The 26,655-nt window shown below is 44.7% G+C and overlaps 1 protein-coding gene across 1 annotated transcript; it reads right to left on the bottom strand.

The window, feature by feature from the left end:
- Positions 1-21,600: 21,600 nt before the first annotated feature.
- Il2 (interleukin 2) lies at positions 21,601-26,296 on the bottom strand. Its single transcript, XM_076864089.2, has 4 exons — positions 26,150-26,296; positions 26,002-26,061; positions 23,528-23,674; positions 21,601-21,711 (listed from the first exon to the last, which is right to left on the bottom strand). The coding sequence occupies exons 1-4, from the start codon at positions 26,294-26,296 to the stop codon at positions 21,601-21,603; spliced, it is 465 nt and encodes a 154-aa protein (XP_076720204.2).
- Positions 26,297-26,655: the final 359 nt, after the last annotated feature.

Raw genomic sequence — 26,655 nt, 5'->3', positions numbered from 1 at the left:
GCCTCTTTTTGCTGGTTTTCACTTTTTTTCCACCTCATCCTCATGGAATATTTGTTGGGAATGCTCTGTGGTGTAGCTTTCTAGTTGTGAATTCTTTTAATTTGTATTTATCACGGAAAGTTTTAATTTCATCTTTAAATCTGAACTTCATTTTGCTGGATATAAAATTCTTGATTGGCATCTGTTTTCTTTCAGAGCTTAAAATATATTATTTCAGAGACCACCAGGATACACTCATGCAAAGGGGCAACCCTGAGATGCAGCAGCAAGACAAGGGCCACCAGCACTCTCAGCAGGAAGACCCAGGCTCCTCTGAACCACAGGCACCCCACACTGGACCTGCAGGTCCCATCTGGGGTCCCCAGACAGAGGCTCTTGTGGTGGTAAACCTGCTGGCACCTGGGCCCAGGCCCTGGCTGGTGTCCCAAAATGGGTGCAGCCACCTACAACCAAACCTGGAGCCTCCCCCGCAGCAGTCCTCTGGGCCGTGGCAGCAGCGGCCCTGGTGGTGGCTGTGGGCAGCAGGCGCGGGTCAGCAGGAGCAGCAGCTGCAGCTGTGGGGGCACGTCTCCAGGAGACCTCCAGGGACCAGCAGCAGTGTCACCTTCAGTGCATCCGGATCAGGGGTGTCTCCTGTGGCAGCAGCACCCGGAAAGAAGTCCTCCAGGTGGCCTCAGCTGGCAGCAGTAGGATCAACAGATGCGAAAAGTTTTAATAAAATACCAGCAACTCACATATAAAATCATATCACTCTACTGATTTTTGACAAAGATGTAAGAACTTGGAGAGAGGAATTCTCTCACTGAATAGTGGGGGCAAATTGGATCTTCATGTATAGAGAATGCAGATTTCTATCTCTCACTATCTTAAAAAGTAACTCAGAATAGCTCAAATACTTATATATAAAAAACTCTGAAAATAATAGAAGAAAACACTTCAGGACGTTAGTTAGGGCAAAGACTTTTTTGGATATATCCCTCAAAGCCAGGCAACAAAAGCAAAAATTAACAAGTGGAATTGAAAAGCCAAGGAGACAGTCGGCAGAGTCACAAGGCCACTGATAGAATGGGTGAAGATATTTGCAAACTTTTCATCTGGCAAGGGATCAATTTTCAGAATATACAAGGAACTTAACAGCAAATGATCGTCATCATCATCCAGGTATAAGTGGGTAAATGATCTACAAATATATTTCTCAAAAGGAATGTAAAGGTTCATCAAGCATATGAAAACATGTTCAATATCACCGAGCATCAGGAAAGGGCAAATCCATACCATCGTGAGATATCATCTCACCCCAGTTGGAATGGCAGTTACCCGAACCATCAAAAAACGGTCATCAGGACATGGAGAAAGGTGAAAGGCCGTACACCATCAATGGAAACAGGAACCTGTTAAACAGTATGAAAGTTCCTCAAAACTAGAAATAGAATGACCTTATGATCCAGAAATCCCACATCTGGATATATAACCAAAGGACATGAAGGAACAGCTGTATTTGCATATTTACTGAACTTTTCACAATAGCCATACATGAAATCAACCCAAGTTTCCACCACATATGAAGGTATAAAGAAAATGTGGTATACATGTGCTCAGTGGAATATTATTCATTTGTAAAAAATGGAATTCTATAATTTGCAGTGACCTGAGTGGGACTGGAGGACATTATTAGACAAATGAGCCAGGCAGAGAAGGACAGTACCTCACGCTCTCATTTATACACAAACTAAATAGGTGATCTCAAAGAAGTAGGTAATGGAATCCTGGTTGCTAGAGTCTGGGAAGTATGTGGGCCTGGGGCCGAGAGCCTGGTCAGCAGGTACAGGCGCAGGAGGAATGACTTCCACATGTTCTATGATACGTGGGATAACTATGGATCTTTCAAAATATCTAGTAGAGAGGATTTGAAATTCCCCAACATAAAATAATGACAAAAGTCTGGAATGATAGATATGCCAGTTACCCTGATCTGATCACTAACCATTGTATGTGTGTGTCAAAATGTCAAATTTTGCCCCCAAAATATATACAATTACTATGTTGTCAATTGGAAATAAAAATATAATAAAACCCAAAAAGTAAATATAACAAATTTGTAATATATGATATATGTAGGGGTACATAGCTTTTATCTCTGTTCCTGCCATCCCAAGAGGGAGGATATGCTAATTCTCTTTCTATAAAAATATATACACACAGCTGGGAGCAGTGGCCCACACCTGTAATTCCAGGGGCTTGGCAGGAGGCTGAGCACGAGGATTGCAAGATTAAAACCAGCCTTTGCAACTTATCGAGGCTCTAAGCAACTTAGCAAGAACCTGTTTCAAAATAAAAAATAAAAAAGGCTGGGGATGTGGCTCAGGTGTAAAGTGTCCCAGGTTCATTGTCTGGCGAAAACTCACACAAACACACATACGTACACAATACATGTACTTATATAAATCATCATTCAATTTTTATCATGTTATTTTTAATATAAATATATGTGTAGTATTCATACAAAACATATAGGGAGGGATGTTTGCTTGCTTTTCGTGCTTTGCTCTCATGGTGTGCCAGCAGTGGTTTCTTAAGGTTGATTAGAGAAGAAGAGACTAAAAGGCCAGGAAGTGGGACGATGACTGAGTCAGGAGTGAGGATGACTCTCTCAGACCCGGGTTGTGACCGATCATAAAGGTGAAAGTAAGTCAAGCAACAGAGGGGGATAGGATCTAAAACAGAACATCGGAGACAAAGGGGAGGGATGAGTCCAAGACAACCCTGTGGCTTTGAGCTGGTGGCTGTAAAGAAGTCAAGAGTGGAATCTGAGTTAGCTGAAAAGACTGAAAAATCTTATATATATTTTAAAGGTGACAATATATACACACAGCTGGGAGCTGAAAATTGTCAGTTGAAAATATTTACTAATTTAAAATAGAATAATAGAGTCTTTGAGGAAGTTTTGGAGTAAAGATAAAAAGTTGGGAATCATTGCAAAGAGGAAACTATTGAAGCTGTGAGAAAGTAAGTTTGTCTGTTTTCAGGGAATATGAAGAGTTCTACAGTTAGAACCTACAAGAAGACATAGTTGGCATAAGAGGAAACATGGAGTTTTTGACAGGTGGCAAGTGAGGCTAGCAGAAATTCCAAGAATAGAATAAACATTCTCAAGTGCTGCCAAGGGATCAAGAAGAATGAAAACTACAAAAATATCACTGGTTTTGCCAACTAAGAGTCTGCTGGTGACTCAGAAAAGGATTTGCTCTAAGATACTCTGATTGCCCCTACAGAAAGGCCCCAAATCTGCATTTTAACAAGATTACAGGTGATTTGATGCCGGAGATACTTGCATCACTTGTGAGTTAGCTTTCAATTACTGTAACAAAACACCTGAGGTAAGCAACTTAAAAAGAATAAATGTTCATTTTGACTCACAATTTTGGAAATTTCAGTTAGGGCTACTTGGCCCCATTGCTTTTGGGCCTCTGACAAAGTGGTACATCATGTTGGGAGAAAGGTGCTTACCTCATAGTGTCATGGAAGCAAAGAGAGAGGGAGAAAGGGATCAGGATCCCCATATCCTCTCCAAGTGACACCCCAAATTCCTTTCATTAGGTCTTACCTCTTCATTGTCCCGCCACTTCCCAGCAGTGCGTGGGCTGGGGACCAAGGCTTCACACAAGGGACTTGAGGGAGAGTCGAAGTTTAAACCATAGCCACCACACTTTGGAAAACTCTGCCCTGTAGAAGAATAAAAGGGCTGTAGTGGCAGAACCAAGATGGAACGAGTGGGGGTGAGGGCCTGGAGATGCCCACGGCATTCTGTCCCCTCTGGCAGCCTGGGGATGAGGACAATGTGGTGTGGCTGGGAAATCATCATAGGTTTGTCCATGATCCTGGGGAGATTTCACAAGTATGCACAGACTTTATGGTGGAGTTGCCTCTCGTGATGTGTGTGACTTGTTTGGGGGCATGGTAGAGGTCAGTCTGAGAACTGGCCCTGCTGTAATTAGGTCAGCTGTGCCTAGGGAACCTGTGTGTGGGAATGCATCACTGACGCGGTTGAAGCCAAAAGGAGACAAACCGACCAAGAGGAAGAGAAGAGTTAAGTGGAAGAAAAGGAGACTCATTGAACAGGGCAGACATGTCTAGGGTATTCCCAAGTGCAAGTCCTTAGAGATTCAGCCCTGGTCTGTATTTTGTCAGGCTTGCCTCTCTCTCATCTCCAGTTGAACTCCGTAACTGTGAAAACACAGTGGTAATTAAAATTCTCACGGTGGTGGATTATGAATGGGGATTGACAGTGTTCAGTGCCTTCAGTCTTTAAGGGACTCTGAGGTGTCTGGTCAGCTGGAACATGAGACAGTCAACTTGAGCCTCAGAAGCCCATTCTTTATTGTACTGTGCAACAATACCATTTCCTCCCCTGCATCATGGCATAACAAAGGTTAGAAAGTACTGCTCTGAACTTAATGAAGATGTGGTGTTGGCTGGTGGAAATGTACATTAACATAGTGACTATGAAAAGCAGTGTGGAGGCTCCTCAGAAAAACAGAACCAGCACATGACCCAGCCCTCCATGCCTGGCCCACAGCAGAGGCACCTGCTCACCCATGCCTGCCACGTCCTGAAAGCAGCCAGAGGCCGTCAGTGGATGAATGGGTGAGAGGCGTCACGTGTATGTATACACTGAGCATCAAACAGTCATGAAGAAGGAAATCGTGTTGCTTGCAGGAAAATGGATTGAACTGCAGATCACTATGGGAAGCAAGTTAAGCCAGCTCAGAAAGACGGGTACTGCTTGTTTTTCTTGTAAGTGGAATCTAGGGGGAAAGAGGATGTGAAAGTAGAGGGGACCTGTTAGACAGGGAAGGGGTGCAGGGGAGAGGGGGGCAGGACAATAGAGAGGGCAGGAACAATCAGAGTATGTCACATGTGCGCATGAGATTGCTAAAATGAAAGCCATCATCTTCTACAATTATTATGGGCTAATAAATATAATTTTAAAAAGAATTTTACAACTTCAGAAAATGTGATGCTGTGGATTATGTAAATATGTGGTGCTGTAGGAGGTACAACAGTCATGTCTGTAGGAAAAGGGGGGCCTTTGGACCTGGGGGCAGACTGCACCCTTCCTAGCATCGTGCGTGGCCCAGGTTCCATCCCAACTCTGCAAAAAAAGCCAAAAGTTGGCTTGGGAGGAATTCACAAGTGATAAAGAACACGACGGATCATATTTTTGGTTTTTGTTTATCTAACTGCCTCTTTGGGGTGTGTGTTTTGGTTGGTATTCACTCACTCTTTTTACCGTTTTCTTTTAAGTCTTTGTCCTTTGGCTTAAAATCTGGGTTTTTAGAAACCATGTGTCTGTAAGCACCTGGGTCTGATTTTTGTCTCATGCTGCGGTCCCCTGCTACCTGCAGTGCTGGTCACGTAGGCTCAATAGGCTGATGGTGAGTCCGTCAGTCCCCTTCTTGTCTGTCTGCTTCTTTTTGTCTCACTTTTGCTGTTCCTTTTATCATCCCCTTTTTGCGGTACTTTATGTTAATTAACCATTTTTAACATGATATTCCCTCTGTTACTTTCCTTGTAGAGCTTATCCTAGATCGTGATGTCCAACTTGGACTTATTGTAGAAGGCCTTGATCCTTCCTAGATAATGAAGGACCTGCCACATTCCTGACACTGACCCTCCTCTTTGTTTTTGTGGTGCTGGGGATCAAGGGCAGGGCCTCATGCATGCTGCACAAGGGCTGCACCGCAGCCTCTGCTGAGCTTCCCTACCCCTTAACTGTCTGTTTCATCCTGCTTTCTGGGGATTCTAGGTGTAGAATTCCAAATTGCCAACAGTTTGGGTTTATTATTATTATTATTATTATTATTACATCATAGGAGTTTCTAGAAGATGGCAGAAGTGAACTGAGCAGCCAGTCCTGACCTTCTCACAACACAGAGAGCAGGCAGTGAAGGAAAGCAGAATTGAGAAGTGCGTGACAGAATAACTGCTCTGAGACTCAGCTTTTACAAACTCTGAGAGCTGGAACGACTTGAAGACTGTGCTGGTATAGAAAATAAGTGCAGAATTCCCCAACCTCAAACCAGAACCAGGGTGGTGAGGGGTGGGCAACAGAGAAAGATGGAGTAGGAAAACTCTTAAGCTCAGAGCATTGGGAAAGGCAGACTGAAGAAACAGCAGGGTCATTAAAAGAGCAAATAGCTTAAAATGATGAAAAGATGGCTGAGCTGGGGGTCCGCAGCCATCTTATGAAGCCCTCCGCCAACCAGTCACTCCCTTAAACCACCACAGCATCTTCCCACACCCAGGCAGCTGCAGACTAAACCGGAGGGAAGTGCCCTGCAGGGGGCCTCTTAAGAATTCCGCTAGAAAGAACTTCTAGAGGGATTGCAACTAGCTGAAAATCTAAGCCCTTTTCCTTCCCTCACCTAGAAGAAGGGGAGTTGGGAGGAGGAGACCTGTGCGGGCCAGTACACCTAACCCAGTGCTGTGCTCAGCCTTGGAGTGCACAACCCAGGCAGGGGCGGAGACTCCTGCTCAGCCTCCATGGGGCCCCCGGCAAAGACAGGGCAGCAAGACAGCTTGGACCCTGAGCAGAGGAACATGGATCCATCAGGACCACACCAGCCCTGACCACTGACATTGCGGGGAAGTACCCTGGGGAGCCTAGGGACTGTCCCCTTGATCACAGGGCCTAAGCAGGGCAGAATCTGCCTGAGTATCCAGGGCATAAAGACCCAGTTCCCAGATGGTGTCAGCCACTGGCAGAAAGCCACTAGAAGTCACTGAGTACCCCAGGAAATTTAAGCAGAGGGAGTTGTTCCTAGGCAGCAGGGAGTGACTGCTCCCAGCCTGACCCATCACCACAACCAGCAAGTGAAAGGGCGTTGTTTGGACAGTCTGGACCTTGTACAAGTCATGGTCGACAGAGGGAATCAGCACTCATGGATCACAGTCTGGCAGTGGAAATGAGACCCACTTGAACCACCTGAGTCCCATCATCACAGAGCCCCAGACAGTGGTGTTGACTGTGGACATGCTCTGTACCGCAGAACACACGTGGAATCTGCCGTGGACAGCCACCAGGAGCTTCACCACCACGGGAAGGAAACTGCAGAGAGGAGAAGGAACTCTCCTCCCCCACAGCAATCACAGGACACTCCAGAGCCTGTATCCTCACCTCTGACCGCAGCAGTGCATCCTCAGAGCAGCCTGCTGCAGGCTCAGCTGATAAACCAGAACCAGCCATGGGAGGGAATTGGCTCCTGTGCCCCTCCAACCTGAGAGAGAGATCCTCAGCCAAAGACTGTTGCCATCTGCTCAATGTCCAAGCCTCAATGAAATCCAAACCAAGATTCAACAAGAATTTTCTTCACCTTGACATGTTTACTATAAACAACTCTAATGTCAACTTTAAACACTTAAACAACTCTTTAACTTGATTGATAGTTGTTACCTTAAGAGCCAACACTGTATCTTCAACTCATTGAATGCACTTCTTCTACTGGTTTAAAGCATTGATTTCTTTGTTCCCCTGGCTCTAGTTGACACGTGTTCCTCTTACTCCCTGTTTGTCCTCTTACTACTACTATCTAGTCTCCCTTCTACCTCTGTGTGTGTTATTCATTTCTGTCTTTTCTTTCTTTCTCCCAATTTTCCTCAATCTTTCTTCTTCCCCCTTTTAGCCCTCAAATAATGTTATAGCAATTTTACTAAATTTAATAACAAATTTTTCAACCTGTTCCAGAACTTTACTACAAGTTTATACCTTGATTTGAGAAACTGTGGAGAAGAATAACAAGTTTCCACTTTTCATAATGAATAGTATGCGGCTTGGTTCTGAAGTGATAGTAGTAAGTAGGATTCAGCGGAATCTCTCAAAGTTGAGCTAATAATTGGGATCAGTAGAGATCACACATCAGTTAAAGTGTCAATATCTGGCTATTCATCCAACACAAACTGGATATTTCTTAAGATAAAGAAGCTCACAAAATAGCCCTTTGCTTAAAAGAAGAAATGATAACGATCCCAATAGATGGGAAGACATAAGAATAATATGAAAAAGCAAGGCAATGAGCCATCCCAATCAGCCCATGAAGCTTCAACAACTGAGTTCATCAACACCACGCTGGAAGAAATGTCAGAGAAAGAACTTAGAAGGTTCATGGCTAAAATGTTCTATGAGCTGAAAGAAGATGTAAGGGGAGAAATTAGGGAAAAAAAATTCAGGACGTGAGAGATCATGTCAATAAAAAGATAGAGACTCTGAAAAAGAACCAAACAAAAATCCTAGAAATGAAAGGCTCAACAAACCACATCAAAAATCCAATGGAGGGCTGGGGTTGTGGCTCAGTGGTAGAATGCTTATCTAGCATTGTGAGGCACTGGGTTCAAGCCCCAGAACCACATTAAAAATAAATAAATAAAATAAAGATATTGCATCCATCTACAACTAAAAATATATATATATTTTAAAAATCCAATGGAAAGTATTACCAATAGAGTAGACCTCTTTGAACACTGAGTTTCAGGCCTCAAAGACAAAGTATACAATCTTGAAAATAAAATCAACCATAAAGAAAAGATGTTAAAAGAATAAGACAAAAATATTCAATAAATCTTGGATAATGTGAAGAATTACAACCAAGAATCAAGAATCATTCTAAGATATCATCTTGAAAGGCCAAGGCTCATCGTCGGAGATCAAACGCACACACGGACAGCAGTGACAAAGATGAAGCACTTTATTGCAAACTGCTGCTAACTTATATAGAAAGTGAGAGTCAGTTATCTTAAACCAGGAAGCTCCCGGGGCCAATCATAGTGAAGGTCAGGTCATCTCTATGGTGCACGCATGTCCACCCTGCATAAGATTCATGGGGGGAACGGACTGTTCACGAGCAGGGAAGACGGGAGGACAAATTAGTGAATTTTCAAAGCAACTTGTTATCTGCCCACTGGTAATTTGCCCGCCGATGTTTGAAAGGCCTGAAGAGTTCTCAGGGAAACTCCCAACATATCTCACTCCAGTCAGAATGGCAGCTATTATGAAGACAAACAACAATAAGTGTTGGCAAGGATGTGGGGAAAAGGCACGCTCATACAGTGCTGGTGGGACTGCAAATTGGTGCAGCCAATATGGAAAGCAGTATGGAGATTCCTTGGAAATCTAGGAATGAACCACCATTTGACCCAGCTATCCCTTTCCCCGGTCTATACCCAAAGGACTTAAAAAACAGGGACACAGCCACATCAATGTTTATAGCAGCACAATTCACAAGAGGCCAAATTTAAGAATCAGTGGGGTAGATCAAAGCTCTGAAATACAAGCTAAAGGGATGCATAATCTTTTCAACGAAATAATATCAGAAAATTTTCCAAACCTTAATAATGAGATGAAAATTCAAATACAAGAGGCATATAGGATGGCAAAAATACAAAATTGCAACAGATCCACTCCAAGGCACATTATAATGAAAATGTCTAACATACAGAATAAGGACAGAATTTCAAAAGCTACAACAGAAAAGTGGCTGATCACACTTAGAAGTAAACCAAACTGGACTTCACTGATTTCTGGACCCTCCCTAAAGCCAGGATGACTTGGAATGATATATACCAAGCTCTGAAAGAAAATGGATGCCAACCAAGAATACCATAGCCAACAAAATTAAGCTTCAGATTGAAGATGAAATAAAACCTTCCATGATAAATAGAAGCTAAAAGAACTCATAACCATAAACCCTGTCCTACAAAACAGTCAATAAAATATTTTTGTGAAAAAGAAATGAAAAATAAAATGAAAACCAGCATAAAGAGGAATTACACTACATATATAGTCAAAGTAGAATCATGTTTGATTTAAGCATTAGTACTACATTAAAATGGAGCCAGCACTGTGCATACTTGTAATCCCAGTGACTCAAGAGTCGAAGGCAGGAGGAGTATGTGTTGAAAGCCAGCCTCAGACACAGAGACTAACCCACAAAATTATAATTATCTTATATTAGACAAAGGTGCCAAGAACATGCATTGAAGAAAAGATAGTATCTTCAATAAATGGTGCTGGGAAAACTGGAAATCCATAAGCAACAAAATGAAATTAAACCCCTATCTGTCACCATGCACAAAACTCAACTCAAAATGGATCAAGGACTTAGGAATAAAACCAGAGACTCTGTGTCTTAATAGAAGAAAAAGTAGGAACAAATCTCCATCATATGGGATTAGGCCCCAACTTCCTTAATAAGACTCCTATAGCAAGAATTCAAACGAAGAATCAATAAATGAGATGAACTCAAACTAAAAAGTTTCTTCTCAGCAAAAGAAACAATCTGTGAGGTGAATAGAGAGCCTACATCTTGGGAGCAAATCTTTACCCCTCACACATCAGATAGAGCACTAATCTCTAGGGTATATAAAGAACTAAAAAAGTTAAACACCAAAAAAAAACAAAAAACCCAAATAGCCCAATCAATAAATGGCCAAGGACCTGAATAGACACTTCTCAGAAGAGGATATACAATCAATCAACAAATATATGAAAAAATGTTCATCATCTCTAGCAATTAGAGAAATGCAAATCAAAACCACTCTAAGATATCATCTCACTCCAGTCAGAATGGCAGCTGTTATGAAGATGAACAACAGTAAGTGTTGATGAGGATGTGGGAAAAAGGCACACTCATACACTGCTGGTGGGAATGCAAATTGGTGCAGCCAATATGGAAAGCAGTATGGAGATTCCTTGGAAATCTAGGAATGGAACCACCATTTGACCCAGCTATCCCTCTCCTTGGTCTATACCCAAAGGACTTAAAATCAGCACATACTACAGGGACACAGCCACATCAATGTTCATAGCAGCCCAATTCTCAATAGCTTAACTGTGGGACCAACCTAGATGCCCCTCAGTGGATGAATGGGTAAAAAAAAAAAATGTGGCATATATACACAATGGAATATTACTCAGCAATAAAGAGAATAAAATCATGGCATTTGCAGGTAAATGGATGGAGCTGGAGAAGATAATGCTAAGTGAAGTCAGCCAATTTAAAAAAAAACAAATGCCGAATATTTTCTTTGATATAAGGAGACTGATTCTTAGTGAGATAGGGAACGGGAGCATGGGAGGAATAGACGAACTCTAGATAGGGCAGAAGGGTTGGAGGGGAAGGGAGGGGGGATGGGGTTAGAGATGATGGTGGAATGTGATGATCATTATTATCTATAAGACACAAATTGGTGTGAATATACTATGTAAAAACCAGAGATATGAAAAATTGTGCTGTATATGTGTAATAAGAATTGTAATGCATTCCACTGTCATATATATTATAAATAAATAAATAAGTCAGTCAGTAAAATTCAAAAGAAAAAAGAAAGCAGGGTGGTAGATTGCCAAGCGGAGATAAGAAAGCCAGCCATTCAGGTCCCATAAGCCACTTGAATTTAAGAGTGGCACTTTTTTTCCTTTTGGTCTCAAATTGGTTTCCCAGTTGGTAATCAGGCCAAGTTTGGATGCAGAAGATCGTTCTAACTGGGGTTAACTATCTTAATCAAACGGAGGACATTTGCCAGCTAGTTGTGCCCTTAAAATTCCTTGCATGTTCCCTCTGTCCTCTTGAGTCCTCCTGCTCACAGGACCATGGTTTCATATTGTGCTCCTCAATTGGAAGAGGGAAGCAGTCAGTGCTCTGGGTGAAGTCTCACTAGAGAAAACAGATAATGTGGGGTTTGAACCAGGACAGGTGAAGGGTAGTTTCACTCTGAGTGAGACAGATTTTCTGTCTTTTTCCAGCCAGCTGAGGGGAATCTCATTTTAAAGCAAGGGGAGCTGTATCTTGAGAACATCTCACAATGGGTCCCTGTTTAAGGACAGAACTGGGGTAGGAGATCAGAAACACAGATGGGTTTAGGGCCAGATGGTGGCCCATATTTGGTGCCCCTGAGGGCGACTGGGGTCCGACTGGGAACATGAGACCTTCATGCAGCACCAGAGTGGCCCTGGCCACTGCCTTTAGTCATCTCAGGCCTTCCTCTGTCCCACACACCAAATTTCTTCCACAGAAAAGAAACTGAAGCAAGTCAGGACTGACTTTCCCCACCCCTGGGTGAAGGGGAATCCCACCCACCTCTTGGCTTAAATGAAGAAGAGGCTGGGGGAGGGCCTGACCAGGGGCTTGTGACAGGGAGTCCGTGGGAATTGATCATGGAGCAGAGCGGGGCTGGTAAATGAGGGCTTAGAGCAAAGGTGAAGGGAAGCTTAGAGGAGGAACCTCAGGCCATTTGCCATTTTGTTGGAGGAAATTGTCTAACTCCTGGAGAATTTTTGGATCCAAGGTCCAGAATTCTGAATTTGATTGACTTAGGTTTTCTAGATCTGAGAAGTAAGCCTAATGAGGCAGAGGTTCTTAGAATTATTTATGAGATAACCTGAGGGTCCCATTGATAGGAGATCCCATGTAGGGGAGGTTTGACGGGGTGGCAACTTGAGATCAAAGCATTTGGTCTCCATTTCCCACCTTTTCCCCCTGAAGTTTGACCATCACCAGAGAAGGAGCAGGCGTCCCCTGCTACAGTCTCTGAGTGGTGGTGGTCCTAGGGGCACCCAGGGTCTGGACAAGCCAAAGGCGGAGGTCTTGGGCAGGGCACTTCTAAGAAAAGGCACAAGGGATCCTTCCTCTGAAGAATGAGAAGGCTGGTGTGCTTACGGGAGCAGAATGGCAAGAAATACTTTCTGACCCAGAGGTCTTAAGGGTGTAAGGGAAGTGGCAGATTTGGGGGGAAAGTGTAGAAAGAGGGTGCCTCCCACATTAACAAAGGACTTCATACAGATTCCTGCTCTGTCCATGTAGCAATAGGGCAGCAAAAACCTGGCTCAAGGATGGGGTCAGTTTGGGGTCACATACTGGCCGCCGTTTAGCCAAAGTGGACTGCAGGGGGTGTGAAGGGTCTCCTTCTATAAGGTAAGGGGCGAACAGTCTGTCTGGGAATTCAGCTGAAGCCACAGGAGCCCTGGTCGGGAGCTTCCCTGACCTCAGAGAATCACAGGGGTGCTGAATGATCCATGGTCACTTCCCAGGACTCGTCATCCACATGACATGACTGTTGGGGAAGGGGTCATTGAGATGGGGAGGGATAAAACCCCTTAACTCCCGTTCCTAGGTTCTGGCACCATAATGAAAGCAAAATAACCCAAACAGGGCCAGACCTCAAGGGATCAGCAAGGCTCTCTTTATGAAGCAGCAGAACGGCACATTTCCAGGAGAGAAAACGGCACTGTTACAAGAGGCACCTGATTGCACAGGGTTTAGTGAGACTCAATCACATCGGAATGTGGAGTGAGACTTAGTCATATACCTTAGTCACAGCGGCATGTGTTGTTGGCAGTCAGAGAAATAGTTGTAGCAAGGAAAGTTGTGAAAGTTCAGAGCCCATTTTGGCTGGGAAATGGTGGGAATCCACACCTGGGCCCACAGTCCTCCCTTCTCCCTGGGGCTGCTGTTTTCATATCCTTCACTTGGCACCTTTCTTCCTGTTTTGTTATGGTTGTTGTTTTGCTTTTTCTTGTTACCTTTTTTCTCTGCTCTTCAGCTTGGAGGTGTGTGTGTGTGTGTGTGTGTGTGTGTGTATGTCTTTTTTTATGTCTTTTAAAAATTTTTTTTATTAGTTACACATGACAGTACAATGATCTTGACAATTCATACATTTGAATCAAATGGGGTATACTTTCTTATTATTCTGATTGTACAGGTTGCAGAATCACATTGGTCATACAGTCACCTGTGTATGTATTTTGTGTGTGTGTGCATGCTCGCGATATTTTTCTTGAAACCTAAATTGTTAGGCATCACCAGTGATTTTCACACAGAGACAAAATGAGTTCCAGTTGATGTAGTTTGGGACAAAAGGGGAGAAAAACAAGTAAAATAAAAGTGTCACCAATTCTGTGGGTACTTTAGCTCATGCAGGATACAAATCAAAATATGCTGACAAAGATGGTGTTAGGAAAATTTATTTACTGCATTGATTCACACAGTAAGATAGCTGCCCTATGGGCAGAGTAACAAGGAATCGGGGGTGAACAGCCGGTACACATTTTGGGACTGGAGATTAACATATTCACAAGCTGTTGCACTTTCTCATTGCACTTGTGCCAATTTTCACATGGTAAAAAAATGTGCCTACGATTGTGTTAGTCTCCCCCCCACACCCCCCCCATGGATTTTTAAAATGTTAATGGATCCAAATGAGAGTGTCTGCCAGACCCCTTGGCTGTGCTCGGATGCTGCCCTGTGCGGAGGTCCCTGCTGCCCATCTCAAGCAAGGAGCTGCAGCTCTTTTCTTTCCAGGTCACCAACTTAACCTTACCCTTGCACTCCTGCCTCAGGCTGAAACGCCGGACCCGGGGGCCCCTGAAAGACCTCCAGGAGCCGAATCCCAGGCAAGCACACAAGAGTCTTTATCGCAAGCTCGAGCCTGGACTCACAACAGTTCCCGACACAGTGGTTCTGAGGAGTGAGTCTCAGTCCTTTGTGCAGTGAGATTTTATAGGTTTTGGGGATATGCTACATGTCACAAATGACACAGCAAATCATTTCACACCGCAGGAAAATCAAACAACAACTCTTAACGTTGATTAGCACATTCACTGGAGGGAACAAGTTGGGTAAGGGTGATTGGTGAGTTCAAGGGGTGGATACCTTTGAACTGGATACCTTAAACCAGCCGCGAGGATTTGCAAGGGCGTCCATGCTAAATTACAGTTTCCTAACATGTTATCAATCACCGACACTACTGGGGGGGTCGCCTGGCATTCCAGACATCTTTCCTGTCTCACGCTGATTGGTTGTTGCTAGGGGTCATCAGGTCAGGCCTTAGGCCTCCAACATTCTTTGGTCTTTCCAGGAACTAGTGTTGCTGAGTCAGAGACACCTGGCACCGCAGACCCCTCCTGTTATTTACAGACAAACAACTCAGCAGGGGGGCTACATGCCTAGGAACACTCGGTGGGTTTTCTAAGAACAAGGGTCACATCCCCCGCTTTGGACAGGCTTTGCTCTGAGGTAGAGGCTGGTTCTCAAAAATGCAGTCACATCAGTTTCTCAAGGTGTTCCTGGATCCCCGCCCCAGTAGCTAGTCAAGGAAGTTGGCCATGATGCCTGCCCTCCTTCTCTGCTCTTTGTGTGTCCCCTGGGTGGGTGACTTCTTTGCCTGGTGGTATACTTTGCATCTCAATTCCATAGAGTCTGTCTTTGGTGTTCTTGAAATCTGAAGATTGTTCCAGTTTTCTTTGGCAGTACTATTGAGGAGAGAGAGCTAACAGGACTTTCTGGGTTTCAATTTTGTGCCTATTTTCTGGGTATCTATCTTGTAGCTATTGCGCTATTCTATAGCAGGGCTCAATTTCCCCTTTTCACCCCCAATCCGTCACTTCAGTCAGAACAGTGTCCTTCACCTGTCTACGGATTTAACTGCATGAAACCCCCACTGGCCAAAAGGAAGTCTCAGCTTTCATTTCACCAATTTTCTGGTAGAAATTGAGGTTACATGCCTCCTTGAGCTCTAGGGCCTCAAAACTGACCAACCTGAAGTCTCTAGCGTGGGAGATTAGAAGAACAAATTCTTGAGTTCCGTATGAGACCTGTGCACCCTGGCTGTGGGGAGACTGCTACGCGCTGACTGCTGGTTTGACACGCTTCATCCTCACAGGATTGTTTCCAAGCTGGGGATGTCATTAGACCTCATGATCGCAGGCCACTCATGGTTTTATTGAGCCACCTGCTTCTGAACACAGAGCAATACTGAGATCCTTCAGCATGATCCCAGGCCAGCCTCTTTTGCCATAAAATGTGCTCTTTGGTTGAAAGCAGCATTGTGATTAATAAGACATTCCGTGGTGCTCCTAATGCTGTGCTACAGGGCAATTTAGGTAGAGAAAGAAGGTCTGTGCCTAGAGTATGGGCTGATCTGGGCCCACCCTTGAGCACAAACCAGCATCACTCTCTGCCAACTGGCTCCTCTGGGGAGCTGTGCGTATAGAAAGCTCTCATTGGCTTTTGGTTTGGAAAGGTTGGACACTCAGCAGTGGCAGTGGCCAGGAAGCACTTGAGAAGGTGGCTTTGGGCTCATACGTAGTCTCCATCCTTGTTCCCATCCTGCCTTCTCCCGGGGCCGGTGGAGGGAGCCCTGGATGGCTGGGGAGAAGAGGCTACTGGCATCCACAGGAACGGATGGAGCGTCCACTTGAATAACGAAAGCTGTATGTACACTGGGACATTGGTAGCTTCTTGATATCTGTCCACGGGGGTTCACTCATATACCTTATCCCTAGTCTTTGTCCAATTTCTTTCTTTTTTTTTTTTTCAAATCCTTGATCAACTAACAAATTCATTCATTCACTTCCCACATGTCAACCAACTGCACTGCTTTGTTTTGTAGTGTTTCACAAAACCCTCAGTTCACCCTTCCTTCTCTGCCTTTCCCAAGTGGCTTTTCCATGCAAAATGCCTGTCATGACACCAGAAGGGAATGGGGAGCTGGGGTCAGCCCAAGGTGCAGCCCAGGAATTGAAATACAAGCTGGAGAGTGGGGCAGGGCACAGGTGGGACAGGGAGAGCAGCACAGGGGACGTGACTTCTTGGGTAGAGGGAGAAGCTGTGCTGCAGGGCTAGGGGCTAGGCCCTGGGTAGGGAGGGGTGAGCAGAGCCAGCCCCCTCTTGCACTCACACTCCCCAAAGAGAAGTAGAGTGAGGAATGAGGCTTCAGGAGGTGGAGAGAGAATAAGCCTGCCGTGCTGTCTCAGGGAAACGGGGAGGGGCTGGCAGAGTGCAGACTGAGGCTGGTGCCTGGCCTCTGGCACAGGGGCCCCATCTGCTGCAAACGTCCCACTTCCAACAGCGTTCCAGTTCTGGGTCATCCATCCTGCATGGCCCCAGCCCTTGCTACAGATCCATTTGGGCACCAGACTCTTACTTACTCTTCCTCTTAACCTGTAGTGGGAAGCTACCCAGGAAGCCAAAGGAGCTGGCCGAGGTAGAGGAGTGAAGCCACCATGAGCATCCCAGCCACCTCTTATGCTCCTGGGGCCCGTCCAGGCCTCTCGCGTCCTGCTGTGTTCACCCAGCTTCGTTTCGTGCCTCGGTTAATGACTAGTGCGTGCTTGCTGGTTCAGGTTGCATGATCATTTGGTGTCCTGTGGTCGGTATTTTCCTCTCCGAGGGTTCTGCCAGAAGCTGCTTTCAGATGGAGAGTTCTCTGCGGAGTAAGACCTGGCTTTTTCTAAACACCGCAGGGCAGTGTGATGATCCTGTGGGGACTCTCCAGTCTTTTGCTGCGCCTCTGTCACAAACACTTTGGATACCACGGCTCTGCTGGGACAGAAAGGCCAAATTGCTGAACCATTTATAGAAAGGCCTGAGCCTGTTCTGGAGCCCTGTTTTGCTCTGGGCTTCACTGACAACTGGCAGATTATGGGTAACCAAAAAAATAGGCCAGAGTAGCAACTCAAGTTCTGGAGGCACACAGGGCTTTGTACCTCTATGTAGTGGGCATTTCAGGTGCAGCACCTGTTCTCCACTTTAGAGGACTCTCCTAGCATGCTTGAAACTTCTGGGTCCCTAGAAACTTCACTTTCGAGATACTCCCTAGACTTTGATAGGATTTTATCTTCCTCCTTGGAGCCCAGATGTCTTATTTGGGCACTGGTCTTAGAGAGCACTTCTATTTGCCAGACCTAGTGTGTATAGCACCTCCAGTGTAATGGACCAGCACAATGTTCTGAAATCTTACGATGGCTGAGTACTCTCCAGGCTAACTGTAGCAGAGGGCAGTAGCATTGATAGAGCTTGGGCAAGACACGTAAGCTCTTCTCTGGCTTCAGTCGTGTAAATGCAAACTACAACAGGGTAGCCCGTCACTCTGCTACGCTCTCTGCAGAGTGTGTTCTCGAAGGAGAACGGGACAGTGCGGTACTCGACACCACAGGAGTGTACCCTAGGAGGGTCTGTCACCCCATGGGCCCTCTTGACAGGGATTTGGGCTGATAGTCCACTTCCCCTTTGGTCTCCACACCACATTTCACTGCTCAAGTGTTGTGGATTTTATGCCCCCCACCTCTTTTTTTTTTGCGAAATAGCTTCATTATGTGAAACTTTTATTAAAAAATTGTGCCTATATTACTTAAAACTCATTTGTTATTAAACTGTCTTTGGTGCAAGATTACGATGCATGGAATACTCATGAATACAGGTTAAAAAATGGAATAGTCCATCGTTTCTTCATGACCGTTTAGAGAACATTTCTCTGGTCTATAAAACAAAGTTCAAACATCTGTTGTGGCTGATTATTGCATCATAGTCAAAATACTACACTTGAGAGAATGAACTGAGGTGTCTGGAGATTCTGGAGCTGCCCCCGGCTCAGGTCTGCTGCGTGGTCCTCAGGCTGCTCAAGGAGATGTGTCCTGTTAGTCTGCAGTTGCTGGACCAGCTCTGGAGATGCCCAGACAGTGCATCAAGGACCCTGGGTTCTCCAGCGTCACGGTGTGGCTGCTGCGGCTCCCCACGTGGCGAGCAGTGCTGAACCATGGACCACTGTGCAGTCGGGGTTTTAAACCAATTTCCAGACTGGAGAAAGTGTGCCGATGATGCTGTGGTGAGACGCTCTCCCCCTTCTCCTGGTGGCTCACAGTGCAGTTAGTTCACAGCCCTTACCTAATAACCCACCAGAATTTCTGGATATTTCCGTGCCTCAGTGCATGATCTCACTGGTAAATGTCCCTTCCAAAAGGCTTGGGGGAAGTTTCACAGTACACACACACGTGACAATATGACAGGTGGTTCCTGGAAGGAACCCAGCTGCCTCCCCCCAAAGCAGAGGTACGGGGTCTACAAAGTAGGCCATTTCTAGGAAGAGGACACCCACATCCACGTCTGCCCAGCAGAAGTCTCTCCTGACCTTCAGGGGTCTGCACCAGCATCCCTGCGGTCCTCTGCGTGGGACACTGTGGCTGGCACTCTGCCCTGGAGCCGCATTGTTCTCAGGGAGGCCAGGGCATCGCCATCTGCCGTGGTTCTGACCCAAGAGGACAGCCACCACCGAGTTCTGTGGAGGCCAGTGTCCCACAGGCAGCACAGTTACCATATCCGTGTTCTCCTAGGTGGGCGAAAGGTGGCACACAGTGTGGATCTAGTCCAGGGGGGCAGCTCTGAGTTTCAGTGTCACCGAGGAGACCATTGTGGAACCCAAGCCTTTATTCGACTATCAACACCCAAATGATTTTCACTGCACATTCCAGCTTTTCTTTCCTTCCCTGTTCTCTGCTGGAGCCCCAGGGAGTCCAGATGATAGTCACAAGTCTCATAGTTACTGTTGCTGTTGCAGCTCAACATCACCGTCATTTCATCTCACAACCCTGGCCTCCCCCTGCATTCCATCCCATGCTGCGGCTAACCATCGGACGAGTGGTCAGGGTGCTCCTAGACCCCATAGGTTCCCATGTCCTGCCAGGCTGTATTCTTTGAATGCATGAACAACCCAGTCCCAGAATCCTATTTTGAGGGTCCATCTTCCAGGACTGTTTATAGCACAAGTGCTGGACCTGAGTCCTAGCAAGAACCAGATGCCTATCAGGAGGATTCGATTCAGTCAAGAGCTCTGGTGAAGGTCAGGACCCTGGAGGGGATAGTACAGGTACCCCACAGCTGGTAATAGCAGAAGGGTTGGCACCCCAAAGCTTTGAAGTGGCAAGTGAAGGAAGGATCCCTGGAGCCCAGAGGGAAAAAGTATCCAGAGTGCCACTGTGAGGGGCGCAGCCACCGTGAGGGGCGCAGCCACCGTGAGGGGCGCAGCCACCGTGAGGGGCGCAGCCACCGTGAGGGGCAGAACTACAACAGAGGGAGTTAGGAGCCTCCTCCCTGAGGGCTCCTACCAGGGCTCCCCAGTGGCAGGACCCCACAGAAATCAGACGGGAAGGAGGCTCTTGACAGAGGCCACACAGGTGGGCCCTGGAGGACGCACCAAGTGTGACTGAGGGAGAACGGATGGAGAGGCACACCGATTCTGTGGAGAGTCTGCTGTTCAGAAATCTTTTGTTCTCCAGTGATTATGCTACAAGTTTGGTCCCCGGTGTGGTGACGTTGAGGTGGTGGTCATTTAAGAGGTGGAGTGTTGAGAGCCACAACCAAGCCAAGGTGGTGCCTGGCATTTTTCCAGAAGGAGTGGTTGAGAAGTAACGCCAGCGAGCCATTAAGATGATGATCATTCATTTGGGCTGTGTATAGTTGTTGGGGTGGTGACTGGTTGCTGTAACTGGATGATGCTGGATTGAAGCAGGCTGTGTATTCAGTTATGTATATAAACCTCTGCTGTCCGGCAATGGGGCGGCTCCTGCTGCCTCAGGTGCCCGCTACTTTTGAGTTCTCAGGGAGTTCCCGTTGGTTCCCGCGGAGTTTCGGTAGAGTTCCGGTTGAGTTCTCATTGGGTTCGGGCAATAAAGTAGTTCCTGTTTGAACCTACAAGTGGCTCGTGACCTCCTGGTTATTTTGTGCCCAGCCAGACTGCGGCAGTGGAGCCTAGTAGAAAGTAATTAGGTCATGGAGGCTCCACCCTCATGAATGAACTAATGTGGTTTCAAGAGAAGAGGTCGTATCTTGGGGGTCTGGATTAGTTTCTGCAAGAATGAGTTGTTTTGAGTAAGCCTGGCCCTTCCTCTGAACTTCTTTTCTGAACACATTCCCATTATCATGATGCCATCTGCCATGAAGTTGTCAGATGCTAGAAGCATGCTCTTGAAGGTCCACACTCAGCTAAATAAACCTCTTTTCTATATAAAGTATCCAGCCTCACACATTTTGTTTTAGTAAGACAAAACAGACAAAGGCGGGGTGTGGTGGTGCACACCTGGAATCCCAGCAACTTGAGAGGCTGAAGCAGGAGGGTTGCAAGTTCACGCCAGCCTCAGCAACTTTGCAAGAACTTGTCTCAAAATAAAAAATAAAAAGAGGGTTGGAGATGTAGCTCAGTGGTACAGCACCACTGGATTCAATTCCCAGTACTAAAAAACAGACAAAATGTTTCAAAATGTTTATATTTGCACTTTGTTTAAATTTAAGAAGGAAAATATTACAGGCCTATAAGGTTTTTTCCAAACCAAAACCAGGAGTCTAATCACCTTTTCAAAGGGGAATAGCTGAGCTTTTTCCCAGAGAAGAGTGATTTCATAAGCATTGCAGCCATCAAAGAGTTCACATAAGTGATTCAGAAAAATTTCAGTGCTCACTCCATGCTGTTCCCCAAATAACCAACATCTAGACTTGTTTATATTCACCAACTTTATTAAATACCTTTATTAACAAACCTACATAGATCCTATATTTAATAATTCAATATAATAATAAATACTTTGGGATAAATAATTTAATTGAAACCATTTTAGAGCCCTTAGGGCTTACAAAAGAATCTTAAAAGATCCATATTTATAATCTGAAGATTAACAATAATAGTTATAAAAGGTAGTGAACCATACATTCGAAAATAAATATGAATTTTAAATATTTAAATAAATAGACTTAGATGTTATACACGGGAGGCACCTAATTCTCAAGTGAGCTTCAAGATGATACTTTGGCAAAAGGTGATCCATGTGTTCAGAAATTCTACAATGTTCGCTGTCTCCTGGGCGTACTCACAAGTGAACGTCGTTGCGGATCCCTGTGAAAAAGCATTTGAATCATGTAAGTTTAGAGCGGTCTGTCTCACATGTGATTCCTCTAACCGAAGTCTGTGGGCTTATAGCCTTTGTCTTTAAGCTTGTTAAACATAGGTGTCATTCACCTTTTTCTTGCCGTGATCAATGTCATGTGCCAAAATCACACATTTTACTATGACATCAGGTGATTGCTACTTATTTTTCAATTATCATTTATTTTTTGCATTTGGTAATTTTTCTCTCAATGATTCCAAGATTTTCCCCTGAACTTGGTACAAATATTTGAATAAAACCAGCTCTAGGTAGATATTTTATTAAACATCATAGTGAAGTACAGTTGTTGATCCCTTTGCTCTGGGAGTGCATCTATAGCTATATGGAATAGGTTGTATGGATGAACTGTTACACATATGTGCTCTTCTTTCCTGAACCTTGATAATCTCCTAGCAGTCCACTTAATGGATGAATCGTTATGTATGAATATGTTTTTTTCTAAACCTTAATTATTATTATACAAAATGAATCTCCTAGCACCTTCCCCAAATCAGGATAGAACTAGCCCAGAGCAAGTGAGCACAAGCTCGCTGTGGGGAAATTCACGGAAAAGCAGCTTTGTGAGTCGACACAGGGACAGTGCAGGTGAGTTTCCCAACTCCCACCATTCTTAGAAACTCCTTCCTCGGAAGTGACTTCGTGGAAATTAACCTCTGCTGAAAGTAGCTATTTTAACACTGCTTCTAATCGAGGATCTAAGAAGGGAATATTTTGACATACGGTGAGATATAAGGAATAGCTTTTTCAAATTTGAAGCAATTCCTTATAAATCAAATAAGACAATGCATTTCTTTTAATTCATACACATAATTATTTAAATATTGTAATCTCTTGGGTTTTTTTCTTTGTAGTGTGTGTGGCTTCCGATGCACAGTTTTATAATTTTCGTGTCATTTTATCTTAAATTTGTATCATGAGTTTAGAATGAGTTTTCTGATGTTAATCAAAGAGTTCAGAGCAAACCTCTCAGCATACAAAGGGACTGAGTCTGTCAAGGTCTGCATGACTTTGATCTCAATGTGTTTTTTTAAAGATTGAAACTGAAACAGTCCACTAATAAAGTGATTTCTATTTGGAAACAACTGGAGTTACATACTTTCAGAAACTTGCTTCTACGCTGAAATTAAAATCATGCTGCTTTTGGAGTACTCATTAACTCATGAGTTTTGTACTTGTCAGATGGGATGAGGAATGAGCTGGGAACCCCTTTCTCCTCCTCTGCATCCTCTATTTATTTCATGCTTCCCATGAATTTAAAAATACTTAGAGGCCTGAAAGTGGGCCTCTAAGTAGTAGACTATTTAGTCTTCTGTTCACTCTAATGGCTGCCATGTTTGGAGACAGCTCTCTTATGATCAGTCCTTCCATCAATGATCAAGAAACCTCCCTTGAAAATCCTTGCAAGTGATCAGTCTTGGTGATTCTGGTAAATGGTTTGAGGAACTGGAAACCCATAGTGAAATCTGCCTGCTTTCTGTGAGATTCAGTTCCACACTTTCTCTGCCTCCAGTCTGACATTGCCCTGAGAGGCGATGGAGGCCGTGGAGAGGCCGTGTGGCCTTAAAGCCTCCCAGCTCCACCACGGGTCAGTGCATCTGCCCCCATGGAGGAGGACCGAATTCACGGAGTACTTTGAATGCTGGCTGAATAAGTGCACGGATACCTCACAATGCCAAAAGACACGGACTGTACTTTAAAATGCAGTACTTCCCCCGCTGCCGTTTATCATATTTCCAGGAAGCAAATAAAGTGAGTGAACCTTACCTTTAGTTTCAGAACAGTCACGTTGATGTTGCTGATGAAGTTCCTGGTATCTTTCAAGTGAAAGTTTTTGCTTTGAGGTACATTCAGCACTTCCTGCAGAGGTTTGAGTTCTTCCTCTAGGCACTGAAGATGTTCCAGGTCAGAAGCCTAAAATAACAAGAATAATAATTATTAGCTCAGTTTACCACACACTGAAGGCCAGAATCAGAAGTTGATCTTAATCCATCACCTCGTGGGCCCAGCTTCTCCCTTTCTCCCTGTCCTCAGTGTTGCTACAAGGGCGAACCCTGTAGTTCACGTTACGGAACTGGCAGAACCAGGCTCGAGCACCAATTATTAGAATTAACTGTTAACAACTAACAAGCCTCACATTTCACTTCACCAGGCTTTGTGAAAGTCAACGTTTCTGCATCCAAACGGAAATCACGGACAGGGACTGGCTACCTTTCCAGTCTGCCTAGAGCCCTCGGGAACCAGAGCAGTTGGGTTTGGAAGTCCAACACCTGAGAACTGGAGAGATGGGACTCACAGGAGGGTAAGGGCCAAAAGGAGCTCTCAGAGGCCATCTGTCACAGTCCCCAAATTGTGCAGGTCAGGCTACTGTGACCGTATGATCATGAGTCTCAATACAGGGGTGCAAGACACATTTTGGTCTTAAATTTTAATTTCCTATAATTGCTACATTAAGATGCATGTAAAAAAATTATTTGTCCCAACCAAATAAAAAAATCACAATATTTTCACAGGATTTTTGGACAGGTATCCTGACAAAGATAGGTAGGCAGATAGAGATGATATTGCGTACCTCTATGGTAAAACGTAATTTCTACAAAAATTCCACGAAGTGTTTTCTCCTAAGCCAGCCCCTTGGAGTTCACAGCCGTATTCTGAGATCAGCAGTGGGTACTGTCATCTCCATCTTATAAATAAGGAAACTAAGAATCTGTGTCTCAGAATCTGTGCCTTCCCCAAGGCCACACAAGTAGGTAGAAGTAGGATTAAGTTTTAATTCTTTTTCATTATAGCATTGATATAGCATCCTTTGAACAAAATATTTGTATTAATTTCCAAATTTTTGTATATGTGGCTAAAGGAACAAATGAATATAATTTATCCCATTACCTTTGGTTTCAAACAGTTTGAGCTGTCATTTAGAAAGTTAGATTCAAAGAATTCCACTGCCTTCTAAATGACACACCTGACCTCATGCTATCTCTCAGCCAGTCTTGGGAGGGAACATGCGCTGGACAGCACAGGTCTCTTCACATGCTTGTCCACTGCCCTTTCAACTTGCTACAACACTTCTGAATTCAGGGCTTGGCTTTGGGGCATGAGCAATCTGGAGCCATTCCCTTCAGAAAACAGTCTGGGGTCTTTTTGTGGAAGTAAAGAGCTGCGTGGCTCTGACCGAGCGAGAGCTCATCTGCTCTTTCCCTTTTTATCTTTCAGTACAGAAGCTTCAGCAGTTCCCTTGATTTCTCAGAAGTGGATCAGCAGGTTGCATCTTGGCCCTCTGAAATCCCGTTTTTTTTTTTTTTTTTTTTTTTTTTCTGGTCTTAGAATTACCTTGGGATAAGGTTTCTGGCACCAAAGTTGTGCCTGTTCTCTGTTGACTGGCACAACTGCTGGGAAACTGGCACCTGTGAGGTACTCTAGAGCCTGGGTGACCTGTTACTGGCCCTGTGACTTTCCGAATCCCATAACAAGTCAATGAGGCTCTTAATCTCAAGGGGTTGCTTGATAATGAGTCTCAATACAGGGATGCAAGACACATTTTGGTCCTAAATTGTAAGTCTCCAGTTCTACAGGCAGAAAGGTATATAAGTCCAAAATTGTACTTCTTGCTTCCCAGTAAGAATTTCATCTTCACTACTGCTCACCAGAGCGCACACTCATTGGTGTTTAAACCAACAGGTAGCATTCCTAATCCTCACAAGACTCCTAGTATGCACAGTTACCATTCGTGTGGGTAGAAGGGAGACCAACCTGTAAAGACGGTAGCAGGGGCCCAGGGTCATGAGCACCGGACAGGCAGAGCTGGGGGTCCTTCAGCCCTGTGCTGCCAGCCGCTCTCAAGGGGGCTCTGAGGACCTTCCCTACAGCACAAAGCACTTTTAAAAGTGCCTTTGAAGTCAGTTTTTATATTTTATATGCAAAGATAATAGAATCAAATATCTCTAGAGTCTTACATTTTTAACTAAAACAGTAAATCAACATATCTTCTATTTAAATTGTCCCAGCAACAAAGTGACAATACTACTTTTACATTTTCTTCTCATTTCCTTTTTTCCAAAACACATGTAAGAAATGGAGGCAAACCATCTTAACAGAAGCCTCACTATCAAACTTAGTTTTTTTTGAGAAAAGATACTGAAGTTACTCGTTTTTCCTCAGATGATGCATTCAGTATCCAAATTTTCATGTCGCTTTTAATTTTATTAAAACATAAATCAAATGTAGAAGAGTGTACTTACCTTCTTGGGCATGTAAAATTTGAATTTCAGCATCCTGGTAAGTGTGGAATTCTCTTGATTCTGAGAAAGCAGAAGACATTGTGATTAAAAATGAACTCCACCTAGAAAAAGCAGCTCGGTGCTGAAGTTGGAAAGGGAGAGTACTCACACTGACACCTCTCGAAAGCATCTGCAAGTCCAGCAGCAGTTGTTCCAGCTGCTGCCTTGTCTCCTCTGCAGAGCCGGAGGTGGGTGCACCGTGTGCAACCAGTGCGAGGGTGAGTGCGAGGCAGAACAGCAGCGGCATGGTGTGCATGGCGGTAGAGTCAAGGTTACCCGAGTAGTGATTGGAGAGTGTGATAGGGAGCTCCCGAGCAGGACAGCAATTTATACTGCTAATTCTGGAAAAATAATACGGGGGTGTCAAAGTGTTTTACATATTACACATATTTTCAAAGACTCTACCTGTGTGGCATTACCTTTGTTTTTCCTCTCCTGATGACTCTCTGGAATTTCTTTAAACCCCCCATGAGCTGACTGAATGGATGTAGGTGAAGTCCCTCTTGCTTACTGGAGCCCACACTGAGGCGGAGTTTTCATTCATACAACCACCGCCTTCTGTATGAAACAGTTTTTCCTCTTTTCTTTAAGGGGGTGGAGATGCAAAAAGTAACT

Source organism: Callospermophilus lateralis, chromosome 8, assembly GCF_048772815.1.
Source record: "Callospermophilus lateralis isolate mCalLat2 chromosome 8, mCalLat2.hap1, whole genome shotgun sequence".
Lineage (NCBI taxonomy): Eukaryota > Metazoa > Chordata > Mammalia > Rodentia > Sciuridae > Callospermophilus > Callospermophilus lateralis.
Note: the sequence above shows the minus strand (reverse complement) of the source record. Positions and strands in the feature narration are given on the sequence as shown.

What these genes read in the sequence shown, in the direction of transcription:
- Il2 (XM_076864089.2), bottom strand. Translation starts at nt 26,296, where the DNA reads ATGCACACCATGCCGCTGCTGTTCTGCCTCGCACTCACCCTCGCACTG. An exon ending in TGCTTTCGAGAGGTGTCAGT is followed by an intron (nt 26,062 to 26,149) that starts GTGAGTACTCTC and finishes CTGCTTTCTCAG; the next exon opens with AATCAAGAGAATTCCACACT. An exon ending in AATTTTACATGCCCAAGAAG is followed by an intron (nt 23,675 to 26,001) that starts GTAAGTACACTC and finishes TTGTTATTTTAG; the next exon opens with GCTTCTGACCTGGAACATCT.